A 13,816-nucleotide genomic window follows, 5' to 3' on the forward strand; every position below is an offset into this window, starting at 1 on the left:
AATGGTATAATTCCGTGTGAGCACCACGGATATTGTACCATTCAAAGTCAATGGGTTCCGTGGTCGTGATATATACACGGATTATGACATTATTATTATTTATATATTATTCTTTATTATAGTGGCTAAATTATGAGTTTTTGTCGCGAAAGGTACTGTTTGTTACTGTCAGTTTGTAAAAGGATGTTTTTAATGCTGTTTTAGCAGTGTTTTATTGAGGTTTTAATGGGAGCACCACGGATATAGTACTATGCAAATTTTTTATATGTTGTTCGGGGGCATGCCCTGAACAGACAGACGTTAGTTTGGTGCAGATCAGACCTGTACTTTTCGATGGGCGGGGCTTTGAAACTTCACCTTTTCCAACATTCGAACGGACGCCGTTGCCACAACATTTGACCAAACCAAGTAAAACTTGACCTGTGGCCTCCATATGGGGCCTTGATTGGGCTTGCCAAGTCTCAACTCTGTGAACCCTCTGCACTGCCAAATAGCTCTGTGGAAGTCGTACAGCCACGGGACCAAGAGATCCTAGCAAAGGGCCTTCTGCATTGCAACATAGTCAAAAATCAGCCTCCCAGCTCAAAGCGTTAGTGAATTATTCAAAAAACACACAAAAAAGGCCCGAAAAAGGCACCACACACGGTGACCTTTGGCACTTCCGAAGGTCGCATGGGTCTGGACCTCGGCACAGTGGATGAGAGTCACCTCCTGATACAGAGTCTAGAATTTCAGCCTCCTAGCTCAAAGCGTTAGTGAACTATGCAAAAAAATACACGAAATAGGCTTTGCAGGCCCGAAAAGCAACACACACGGTGACCTTTGACACTTCCGAAGGTCATACAGATCTGAAACTCGGCACAGTGGATGAGAGTCACCTCCTGATACAGAGTCTAGAATTGCAGCCTCCTAGCTCAAAGCGTTAGTGAACTGTGCAAAAATAGACACGAAATAGGCCTCATAGGCAAACCTATAACAATACATAACAAACCTCCTGGGCCTACTGAGCATTAATAACATGTCATAATCGAAGGAGAACTAATTAAAACGGATGTCCTTAACATGAACCTATTGTATTATTGAATTATCGAGGACACTTTCGTGTTTTTGTGTTTAGAAATGTTAAAGATATTAAAAGAAAACCATAACACAATGAGGAAAATACTGTGGCGAACAAGTCGTGCCCAGAGCGTGTCTCGAACCACAGTCTCCCAGACCAGAGTCAACTGCACTAACCAGTCGGCCAAATGCTGATGTGTTGCCCTGGCGGGCAAGGCCTTATCTTATCTGTGGTCGTTACACTATGTTCCAAAAAGTATTGTTTTTAATGGACAAGATCCGGCATTTTACGTTGAATTCTATTGTTCAGGTTTTAAAATTCTAGCTAAATACATAAAAAAGGGAGGTGAGGTGTGAGCTTCATAACAAAACTTCTGTGCCTACTGAGCATTAATAACATGGGGTTAGCCATAGAAAGGGGCGATAACAGCCTCCTGCGCCTACTAGTAGGTAGAGTAGGGCCCTACTGGCCCATATCTATGGGATGATTGTTATCGTTTTGTCCTTCATTCAATGGTATGACAGCAGTCAAATCAGGTGACGGATCCCATTGACTTCGCATAGTACTATATCCGTGGTGCTCCCATTAAAACCTCAATAAAACACTGCTAAAACAGCGTTAAAAACATGCTTTTACAAACTGACAGTAACAAAAAGTACCTTGCGCGACAAAAACTCATAATTTAGCCAAAATAACAAAGAATAATATATAAATAATAATAATGTAATAATCCGTGTACATATCACGACCACGGATCCCATTGACTTTGCATGGTACAATATCCGTGGTGCTCACACGGAATTATGCAATTTTTCGTGGTATTTTCCACCACGGAAAATAGTGGTGAGAGGTCGTGGGCATTTCACAGATTTTTGTGAGATCAGGTTGAACTGTCTGCCACGAACCAACCAAAACCTGATCAGAAAAGAGCAGTTGAATTCATGCCATACCCTGATAGAAAACTGTTCCTTTAATTCTTTAGAGCAGTGTATATATATATACAGATACATTACCAGTTTGGCACCAGACCGTTTTTTCCACTGGTTTCAAAGTTTCTCGTGTCGACTTCAGTCCCAGAAATTCACCTGATTTTATTACAGAACGTGATTAAAGTGAGATTTTATGACTAGAGGCTTAAAATGGTTCAGGACTCGGACCAGGACCATCAGAACCAGCATTACCCGTGGGTCCAGGTTCAGGTCCAGATCCAGCTCCAGCTCCTCTAAACACCAATCAATGTCCCCTTGTTGCATAATTAAAATCCCTGCACTGCAAAAACTCAAAATCTTAACAAGAATATTGGTCTTATTTCTAGTTAAAATGTCTCATTTTTAGTAAAAAAAAAATCTCATTACACTTAAAACAAGATTCATCACTGGAAAAAAGTCGAGAAAAAAGTCAAAATATCGATACAAGTCGAAATAGAGAAAAAAATCGAAATGTCATCACTGGAAAAAACAACAATTTTCACCTGTTTCAAGTAAATTTTCACTTGAAATAAGTAGAAAAAAATCTGCCAGTGGAACAAGATTTATCTTCTCATTACAAGCAAAAAAAATTTCTCTACTTATTTTAAGCCTCCTGTTGTCAAATAAGGGATTTTTGTCTTATTTCTAGTTAAAATGTCTCATTTTAAGTCAAAAAAATCTCATTACACTTAAAACAAGAGTAATTACCAGACAATTTTCACCTGTTCGAAGTAAATTTTCACTTGAAATAAGTAGAAAAATCTGCAAGTGGAACAAGATTTATCTTCTCATTACAAGCAAAAAAATCTAAAATGTAGGAAAATCTGCTTGAAACAGGTGAAAATTGTTTTTTCCAGTGATGAGTCTTGTTTTAAGTGTAATGAGATTTTTTTACTAAAAATTAGACATTTTAAACTAGAAATAAGACAAATATTCCTGGTAAGATTTTGAGTTTTTGCAGTGTGGTCCATGTTGAGCCGCATTTTGTAATAAACGTCCAAAATGTAATAACTTTGTCATTTCATTTTGTAATAAACTTCCCCAACGCATTTTGTAATAAATTTCACCACATTATGTTATAAGTTATTACATTTTGAGAAGATTATTACAAAATGCACTTGCAACTTTTTTATTCTCTAGAAAATGTAATAACATGGTGCATTATGTAATAACAATTCTAAAGCAGAGTTTATTTGTTACCTATATAATTCCAAACTTCAAATAGGAAACTAAAGTTATATTTGGAGTTTTATACATAGATTTATTGGGCTACATAGCTCTGAGGGAAATTGCATAAAAAACAACAAAAATCACTCTTGTATAAATTCATTGTTAAACAAACAACAATAATAATAAAATAATAATAATAATAATAATAATAATAATAATAATAATAATAATAATAGGTATTATTACATAATGCACCATGTTATTACATTTCCTAGAAAAATAAAAAAGTTGCAATTTAGCATTTTGTAATAATCTTCTCAAAATGCAATAACTTATTCAGGTTCAGACACATTTTAACCAACAAGTTTCCATGACTTTACACGAATAAAACATCAATGTATGAATGAAATATAGGAATAAAACTATGTCAAAAGTCACTACAGTGGAGATTTAATGACAATTATGGTTTTATACAAAATAACCATTTGTTTGTAATATAACTAATAACTGTAATAATAACCGATCTGCATGATACGTGAAAACGCGCAAGACTTTTCGATACGAAATATTTATTGATCAATTTTAAATCTACCTTATAGGCTGTTATTACTAAATGTTATCATTAAGTGAGAAAAATAAATCCCATGACTTTTCCAAAACTTTTGGGGTGAAATTATGTTTCCAAAACTTTTCCAGGACTTAAAAACGACATTTTCAAATTCCACGACTTTTCCAGGTTTTTTCAAAACGTACGAACCCTGTTATTACATAATGTGGCAAAATTTATTACAAAATGGGGCAGTTTATTACAAAATGAAATGAAAAAGTTATTACATTTTGGACGTTTATTACAAAATGCGGCTCAACAGTCTCAGTCCTGCACTGCAAAAACTCACAATCTTAAGATGAATATTTGTCTTATTTCTAGTTAAAATGTCAAATTTTTAGTCAAACAAAATCTCATTACACTTAAAACAAGACTCATCACTGGAAAAAACAACAATTTTCACCTGTTTCAAGCAGATTTTCATTCATTTTAGATTTTTTTGCTTGTAATGATGTAATGTAATTTTCTACTTACCGTATTGGCCTGAATATAAGACGGTTTTTTTTCATTGAAATAAGACTGAAAAAGTGGGCGTCGTCTTACATTCGGGGTCTAGACGTTATACCCATTCACAACACTAGATGGCGCCAGATATCTTTAAAGGCAATGCTGAACTTAACTCCCCAGGACAAAGGAACCCCTGTCACGAAGAAGAAAAATAAAAAATAGCACTAAGAAAGAAAAGAGAAGAAAATAAGAGGAGATAACAGAAAGTGCAGAAACGAGAAAAGAGGGTGGAAGATCGGCAGGTAAACCGGCAGCTGAGGAGAAGTTATGATGCAAACTTTAACATGATGATGGTTTGAACGAGGCAAAATAACAGGCTTTTTCTCTCGGATATATTGTTATAATCATTTGTTTCAGATGTACTGTCATTATTTTCTGTATGAAAATTGAATTTGGTGTTCAAAAAGTCTTTTTGCAAACTTGAGTCTTGAAAAAGAGGGAGTCTTATAATCAGGGTCGTCTTATATTCGGGGCAATACGGTATTTCAAGTGAAAATTTACTTGAAACAGGTGAAAATTGTCAAATAAGTTATTTTTCTGGTAATAACTCTTGTTTTAAGTGTAATGAGATTTTCTTTGACTAAAAATGAGACATTTTAACTAGAAATAAGACAAAAATTCCTGGTAAGATTTTGAGTTTTTGCAGTGTGGACCAGGTCCAGGTCTAGAACCAAGTCCAGGTCCAGGTCTCGGTCTCAGTGGTTCTTGCTGAGTCTCTTGGACCGGCGGAGTCCGATTCTCCTGCAGTTCTGGGTCATCCAGGATCTCAGGAAGTGCTGGTCCCGGACCTGGTCCTGGTCTCGGACCTGGACCAGGTCCTGGTCTCGGCCCCGGTCTCGGGGGCCTCGGCCGGCGCCGCGGACCCGGCTCTCCAGGTCGAACTGTCTCTGCAGCTTCAGGGCCAGAACCCGGTCCTGCTGGACCTGGTCCTGGTCCTGGTCCAGGTCCCGGTTCTTGGTCTTCCTCGTCCTCTTTGAGGTTTTCTGGTTGCGGCGGTTGCGGCCGCGGTCCTTTGGCGCTAGTTTAACCGAGTTCCTGGTAAACGGTGGTAAGATGGCCGCCCCCCCAGGGGAGCGGCCATCGGGGGGGCCGGGGGGGCCCGCGAGACCCCCCGCGGGGCCGGCCCGGCCGGCCGGGACCCGGATCTTCACCGGCCTCTCGGCCTCGGCCGGCGGGTCGAACCGCAGCTTCCTCTTGTTGGACGGCGCCTTGGTGGCTCCGCCCCCAGGCTCCTCCCACCCGTTGCTGGCTCCGCCCACATCGCTGGCTCCGCCCACATCACTGGCCCCGCCCCCGGGGACGGGGCTGGTCAGCGTGGCCTTGTTCGTGGCCGTCAGGCTCCGCCGGTCCAGCTCGATCTGCCGCCACTTCTGCAGCACGGCGGCGCTAGCCTCGTAGCTGGTGGCTAGCGGCCGCGGGCCGCGGCTCAGGTTGCGCGGCGTGGACTTGACGACGGCGGGCTCCACTAGCCGGCCGTCCGCTAGCCGCTTGGGCGGCGTGCACGGCGAGCACACGATGGGCTTGAAGTGGTTGAGCTCCTCCGAGATGCTGTCGTTGCTCTCGGGGCTGACGGAGCGCTCGGCGCTGCTGCGCGGCGGCGGCGCCGCGGCGGAGACGAGGCCCAGCGGCGTGGAGGACGTTAGCACGGCGCGCCAGGTCAGGCGCCGGTCCGGCGCCGTCACGGGCGCCGACAGGCAGCGGCTGTTCTCCGACGACAGCAGGATTCCCGCCGCCGAGCTGTGGCTGATGCCGACCTGAGGGAGAACACAGGTTAGCTCGAGCTAGCCAAGGTTAGCACAGGTTAGCTGGAGCTAGCCAAGGCTAGCACAGGTTAGCTGGAGCCAGCCAAGGCTAGCACAGGTTAGCTGGAGCTAGCCAAGGCTAGCACAGGTTAGCTGGAGCTAGCCAAGGCTAGCACAGGTTAGCTGGAGCCAGCCAAGGCTAGCACAGGTTAGCTGGAACTAGCCAAGGCTAGCACAGGTTAGCTGGAGCCAGCCAAGGCTAGCACAGGTTAGCTGGAGCTAGCCAAGGCTAGCACAGGTTAGCTGGAGCCAGCCAAGGCTAGCACAGGTTAGCTGGAGCTAGCCAAGGCTAGCACAGGTTAGCTGGAGCCAGCCAAGGCTAGCACAGGTTAGCTGGAGCTAGCCAAGGCTAGCACAGGTTAGCTGGAGCCAGCCAAGGCTAGCACAGGTTAGCTGGAGCTAGCCAAGGGTAGCACAGGTCTGAGCTAGAGCTAGCCAAGGCTAGCACGGGTCTGAGCTAGAGCTAGCCAAGGCTAGCACGGGTCTGAGCTAGAGCTAGCCAAGGCTAGCACGGGTGTGAGCTAGAGCTAGCCAAGGATAGCACGGGTGTGAGCTAGAGCTAGCCAAGGCTAGCAAAGGTCTGACTGGGCACAGGACAGTACTGGGCGCTCAGTAGCGTCCGGCCCTGCTGAGCGCGCTCAGTAGCGTCCGGCCTTGCTGAGCGCGCTCAGTAGCGTCCGGCCTTGCTGAGCGCGCTCAGTAGCGTCCGGCCTTGCTGAGCGCGCTCAGTAGCGTCCGGCCTTGCTGAGCGCGCTCAGTAGCGTCCGGCCCTGCTGAGCGCGCTCAGTAGCGTCCGGCCCTGCTGAGCGCGCTCAGTAGCGTCCGGCCCTGCTGAGCGCGCTCAGTAGCGTCCGGCCTTGCTGAGCGCGCTCAGTAGCGTCCGGCCTTGCTGAGCGCGCTCAGTAGCGTCCGGCGGTAGCGTCGTACCCGGTCCATCAGCGCCGCCGGCGGCACCACCATCTTCTTCCCTCCTCGGTCCTCCAGCGGGTCGGTGCAGCTGCGGCTCCGCTGGGAACCACTGAAGAAGAAGAGAAGAAGAAGAAGAGACAGGTGAGTTCAGGGTCCTGGGAGTAACAGACCTGGGAGTTACAGGCCTGGGAGTGACAGCCCTGGGAGTGACAGCCCTGGGAGTTACAGTCCTGGGAGTAACAGCCCTGGGAGTGACAGCCCTGGGAGTGACAGCCCTGGGAGTGACAGCCCTGGGAGTTACAGTCCTGGGAGTAACAGTCATGGGAGTAACAGTCATGGGAGTAACAGCCCTGGGAGTAACAGTCCTGGGGGTAACAGTCCTGGGGGTAACAGTCCTGGGAGTAACAGACCTGGGAGTTACAGACCTGGGAGTTACAGACCTGGGAGTAACAGACCTGGGAGTTACAGACCTGGGAGTTACAGACCTGGGAGTTACAGACCTGGGAGTTACAGACCTGGGAGTAACAGACCTGGGAGTTACAGACCTGGGAGTAACAGACCTGGGAGTAACAGTCCTGGGAGTAACAGTCCTGGGAGTTACAGACCTGGGAGTTACAGTCCTGGGAGTTACAGTCCTGGGAGTTACAGGCCTGGGAGTAACAGTCCTGGCAGTAACAGGCCTGGGAGTTACAGGCCTGGGAGTTACAGGCCTGGGAGTTACAGGCCTGGGAGTTACAGTCCTGGGAGTTACAGGCCTGGGAGTAACAGTCCTGGGAGTAACAGACCTGGGAGTTACAGGCCTGGGAGTTACAGGCCTGGGAGTTACAGGCCTGGGAGTTACAGACCTGGGAGTTACAGACCTGGGAGTTACAGGCCTGGGAGTTACAGGCCTGGGAGTTACAGGCCTGGGAGTTACAGACCTGGGAGTTACAGGCCTGGGAGTTACAGGCCTGGGAGTTACAGGCCTGGGAGTTACAGACCTGGGAGTTACAGGCCTGGGAGTTACAGGCCTGGGAGTTACAGGCCTGGGAGTTACAGACCTGGGAGTTACAGGCCTGGGAGTTACAGACCTGGGAGTTACAGGCCTGGGAGTTACAGTCCTGGGAGTTACAGGCCTGGGAGTTACAGGCCTGGGAGTTACAGTCCTGGGAGTTACAGGCCTGGGAGTTACAGACCTGGGAGTTACAGTCCTGGGAGTAACAGTCCTGGGAGTTACAGTCCTGGGAGTAACAGTCCTGGGAGTTACAGTCCTGGGAGTTACAGTCCTGGGAGTAACAGTCCTGGGAGTTACAGACCTGGGAGTTACAGTCCTGGGAGTTACAGGCCTGGGAGTAACAGTCCTGGCAGTAACAGACCTGGGAGTTACAGGCCTGGGAGTTACAGGCCTGGGAGTTACAGACCTGGGAGTTACAGTCCTGGGAGTTATAGTCCTGGGAGTTACAGGCCTGGGAGTAACAGTCCTGGGAGTTACAGTCCTGGGAGTAACAGGCCTGGGAGTTACAGGCCTGGGAGTTACAGGCCTGGGAGTTACAGCCCTGCGAGTTACAGTCCTGCGAGTAACAGTCCTGGGAGTAACAGTCCTGGGGGAGTAACAGCCCTGGGGGAGTAACAGCCCTGGGAGTGACAGCCCTGGGAGTAACAATCCTGGGGGAGTAACAGACCTGGGAGTAACAGTCCTGGGAGTAACAGCCCTGGGAGTAACAGTCCTGGGGGAGTAACAGTCCTGGGGGAGTAACAGTCCTGGGGGAGTAACAGACCTGGGAGTAACAGTCCTGGGAGTAACAGTCCTGGGGGTAACAGTCCTGGGAGTTACAGGCCTGGGAGTTACAGTCCTGGGAGTAACAGGCCTGGGAGTTACAGTTTTCGGAGCGTTCAGTTCCAGTTCCCAGCGTGGGACTCCGGCCTCTCACCTGCTCAGGGACGAGGAGTTCTTGGTTTTCCTGATGAAGGCGGAGATGTTCCTGATCTTCCTGCTGATTGGCTCCTCGTTCTCCGAGTCGGACCGGACGCCCTGAGGAGAAGAGCAGGTTTAGACCGGGTTCCCCGGGCCCCCCACCCCCCCCTGAACCTGAACCCCGAACTCACCAGCTCCTCATCTCCAAGAACCGGTCCGGACTCGTCTCTGCAGATCTGGGAGTTCCTCCTCTTCAGCTCGTCGTCAGGAACCAGCTGGAACACAGAGGTGAGACGGTACTACAGTTCCTGGTTCCACCACGACTCTACAGCTGATAATACGGTACTACAGTTCCTGGTTCCACCACGACTCTACAGCTGATAATACGGTACTACAGTTCCTGGTTCCACCACGACTCTACAGCTGATAATACGGTACTACAGTTCCTGGTTCCACCACGACTCTACAGCTGATACGTTACTACAGTTCCTGGTTCCACCACGACTCTACAGCTGATACGGTACTGCAGTTCCTGGTTCCACCATGACTCTACAGCAGGAACCAGCTGGAACACAGCTGAGCGGTGAGACGGTACTACAGTTCCTGAACCGGTTCAGAGCCCGGCCAGAACCGGTCCGGTGCCAGACTCACCTTGTGTTTCCCGGTCGGTCCTGAAACCACGTCTGCCGACTTCGGAAGAGCCGGAAACACAAAGAATTCTGGGAAGAAAACAGGAAAGTGACGTCAGTCAGCGGAACCTCCGGAACATTTCTCCGGCGTCGTTACCAATAGTACTACCAGTTAGGGGTGTGCAAACAAGGGTACCTCACGATTCGATTTCGATTATTGGAGCTTCAATTCTTCGATTATAACGATTGTCGATTCGATTATTGGTGCCACGATTCTTCGATTATTGTGATTTTTAATGCTTTTTTCCATACAAGATTGATTTTGTCTTCATCTGTGGCTACATTTGTAAATAAATAGCCAATCAATTAACTCAGTTCCTCTAACAACACTCATTAAGTAAATAACAAGGTTTTTTGAACAATTGACATGTATTTTTCAAAGACACAAAATAATGTATTTTATGACTATGTAAACATTTGCTCTTTGACTTACTTAACTTTGACCAGGGAAAGCTGCACTTGCATGAGAGCGCCCTCTATTGGTGGAAAACACTGAAAACGGTCAAGCCCTGGATTTAATGAGTTCATTAATTCAAGTAAACCAGATATGTACTTAGTGTAAACATATCTGCCATATTTCAAGTGAACAATAAGAAATGTGCATTCTTGAAAATGAAATGATTCAGCAGCTTATTCAGTCTGGAATCTGGATAGGATAATTAAAAAAAAAAAAACGAAGCTAACGGAGATGCTAACAGAGATGCTAACAGAGATGCTAACAGAGATGCTATGCTATAACGCTTTGGGGGAAACCCCAATTATGGTACAGAAAAAATATCTATATATATCGAGTATCAACATTCAGCTAGAAAATATCGAGATATGACTTTCGGTCCAAATCGCCCAGCCCTAGTACCAACATTACAGTACTACCAGTAGTACCAAACTACCAGTACTACCAATACTACACTACTACCAACACTACAGTACTACCACTACTACCAACACTACAGTACTACCAATACTACAGTACTACCAACACTGCAGTACTACCACTACTACCAAACTACCAGTTCTACCAATACTACAGTACTACCAACACTACAGTACTACCAACACCGCAGTACTACCAATACTACCAAACTACCAGTTCTACCAATACTACAGTACTACCAACACTACAGTACTACCAACACTGCAGTACTACCACTACTACCAAACTACCAGTTCTACCAATACTACAGTACTACCAACACTACAGTACTACCAGTAGTACCGACACTACAGTACTACCACCCCTATAGTACTACCAATACTACAGTACTAATATACTACCAGTACTAGCAACATTACAGTATTACCAGTACTACAGTACCACACTACTACCAATTCTACAGCACTGCCACTACTACCATCACTACCAAAATTACAGTACTACCAGTATTATGAATACAGTACTACCAATATACAGTACTACCAGTACTACCATCACTACCAATAGTACAGCAATACCAGTGCTACCAATACTACAGTAATGCCAATACTACAGTACTATCAGTACTACCAGGACTACAGTAATACCAATACTACAGTACAACCAATACTGTAGTACTACAGCACTATCAATAATACAGTACTATCATTACTACCAGTGTTACAAGGTTACTATTACTACAGTACAACCAGTGCTACCAATACTATGGTACTACAGTATTACCAAGACTACAGTAATACCAGTACTACAGTAATACCAGTACTACAGTACCACAACCCCCCCCCGTTCATGTCCAAACATGTCTCAACACGTCCCGGGATCAGCAGATCAATCTCTGCGGTACTACAGTAGTAACAGTACTACCAGCACTACCAATACAATAGTACTACCAGTACTACCAATACCACAGCACTTCCAATACTACAGTAATACCAATAATACAGTAGTACCAGTAATACAGTACTACCAAGAGGCTACTACCAGTACTACAGTACCCCAGTTCACTACTAACAGTAGTAACATTACTACCAGTACTACAGTGTTACCAATACTACAGTAATACTGGTACTACCAGTAAAACTAGAGTACTACCAGTAATACCAATACTACAGTGATACCAATACTACAGTAATACCAATACTACAGTACTACCAATACTACCAGTAATATCAGTAATACTACAGTATTACCACTATTACAGTGCCCCACCCCCCGTTCATGTCCAAACATGTCTCAACACGTCCCGGGATCAGCAGATCAACCTCCGCAGTACTACAGTACTACAGTACTACCAGTAGTAACAGTACTACAGTACTGCCACTAATAACAGTACTACAGTACAACCAGTACTACCAGTAGTAACAGTACTACAGTACAACCAGTACTACCAAAACTACGGTACTACCAGTAATACTACAGTATTACTAGTACTACAGTAACACCAATATTACAGTACATCCAGTACTACGGTACTACCAGTAATACTACAGTACTACCAGTAATACTACAGTAATACTACAGTACTATCAATACTACAGTACAACCAGTACTATGGTACTACCAGTAATACTACATTATTACCAGTATTACATTATTACCAGTACTACAGTAATACCAGTAATACTACAGTAATACCAGTAATACCAGTAATACTACAGTAATACCAGTAATACTACAGTATTATCAATACTACAGTACAACCAGTACTATGGTACTACCAGTAATACTACAGTAATACTACAGTAATACTACAGTAATACTACAGTAATACTACAGTAATACCACAGTAATACTACAGTAATACCACAGTAATACTACAGTAATACTACAGTAATACTACAGTAATACTACTGTAATACCAGTAATACTACTGTAATACTACAGTAATACTACAGTAATACCACAGTAATACCAGTAATACTACAGTAATACTACAGTAATACCACAGTAATACTACTGTAATACCAGTAATACTACAGTAATACTACAGTAATACTACAGTAATACTACAGTAATACTACAGTAATACTACTGTAATACCAGTAATACCAGTAATACTACAGTAATACTACAGTAATACTACAGTAATACTACTGTAATACCAGTAATACTACAGTAATACTACAGTAATACTACAGTAATACTACAGTAATACCAGTAATACCACAGTAATACTACTGTAATACCAGTAATACCAGTAATACTACAGTATTACTACAGTAATACCAGTAATACTACAGTACTACCAGTAATACTACAGTAATACTACAGTACTACCAGTAATACTACAGTAATACTACAGTACCACCTCCCGTTCATGTCCAAACATGTCTCAACTCGTCCCGGGATCAGCAGATCAACCTCCTGCACCTGGAACATCACGTGACCCTCGGACCCCACGTGACCTCCTGGACCCCACGTGACCCCCGGACCCCACGTGACCCCGCCAGCAGCTCACTGACGTCCTGATTGATTCCTGATCACAGCTGCTCGGATCTGATTGATTCCTGATCAGCAGCTGCTCGGATGTGACTCCAGCCGCGGGTTTTAGTCCTTAAACGTTTGTAAAACGGTATTAAAGTGAACTTTGTGAAAGTTTAACTTTAATAAAAACGTTAACTTTAATAAAAACAGCGCGGAGCGCGGACCGACCTCTGCGGGGATCCCGCTCCCTCCTGCCCGCTCTGGGCTCCTTCCTGGCGGGGTAGTCGGGCGGGCTGGCCCCGGTCCTGGCCCCCGGACCCGGGCCGGGCCCAGGACCGGGACCGGGACCCGGGCCGGGCCGGGACGTGTCGGGGACGGCGCTGGCCGGACGCTCGGCCGCCGCTGCAGCCGCTGCCGCCGCCGCCATCTTCCTGCTCTGTTTCCCCCACAAACAGGCCCCGCCCCCTCCAGCAGCAAGCCCCGCCCCCTCCCGCCGCCGGCCGAGCGGGAGCTCGCCGTGACGTCAGCCCAGGTTTCCATTTCAAAATAAAATAAAATATGTTATTTATGGATGATTTTTGTCCCAAAATTAAATAAATAAATACATCATTAATTATTTAAAATGGGAATTAAATATATAATTAATGAACTAAATGTGTAATTAATTAATTAAATACTGAAATAATTAATTAAATACTGAAATAATTAATTAAATACTGAAATAATTAATTAAATACTGAAATAATTCAGAATCAGAAAGGGGGTTTATTGCCAAGTTTGTTAACACACACAAGGAATTTGTTGTGGTGATTGGTGCAATACAGTAAAAATAAAAATATAAAAACAAATTAA

At 45.2% G+C, this 13,816-nt stretch overlaps 1 protein-coding gene across 1 annotated transcript; it reads right to left on the reverse strand.

Annotated features, from left to right (window-relative positions):
- Window positions 1-2,012: 2,012 nt before the first annotated feature.
- Window positions 2,013-13,401, reverse strand: rnf169 (ring finger protein 169). The gene is made up of 6 exons (XM_061720012.1): window positions 13,193-13,401; window positions 9,569-9,636; window positions 9,109-9,192; window positions 8,934-9,034; window positions 7,042-7,132; window positions 2,013-6,066 (listed from the first exon to the last, which is right to left on the reverse strand). Exons 1-6 carry the CDS (start codon window positions 13,389-13,391, stop codon window positions 5,008-5,010), a joined length of 1,602 nt encoding a protein of 533 aa, XP_061575996.1. The 5' UTR covers window positions 13,392-13,401; the 3' UTR covers window positions 2,013-5,007.
- Window positions 13,402-13,816: the final 415 nt, after the last annotated feature.

Source organism: Cololabis saira, chromosome 4 (genome assembly GCF_033807715.1).
Source record: "Cololabis saira isolate AMF1-May2022 chromosome 4, fColSai1.1, whole genome shotgun sequence".
In the NCBI taxonomy this organism is placed as follows: Eukaryota; Metazoa; Chordata; class Actinopteri; order Beloniformes; family Belonidae; genus Cololabis; species Cololabis saira.

What these genes read in the sequence shown, in the direction of transcription:
- rnf169 (XM_061720012.1), bottom strand. Translation starts at nt 13,391, where the DNA reads ATGGCGGCGGCGGCAGCGGCTGCAGCGGCGGCCGAGCGTCCGGCCAGC. An exon ending in TTCTTGGAGATGAGGAGCTG is followed by an intron (nt 9,035 to 9,108) that starts GTGAGTTCGGGG and finishes TCTTCTCCTCAG; the next exon opens with GGCGTCCGGTCCGACTCGGA. An exon ending in AACTCCTCGTCCCTGAGCAG is followed by an intron (nt 7,133 to 8,933) that starts GTGAGAGGCCGG and finishes CTTCTTCTTCAG; the next exon opens with TGGTTCCCAGCGGAGCCGCA.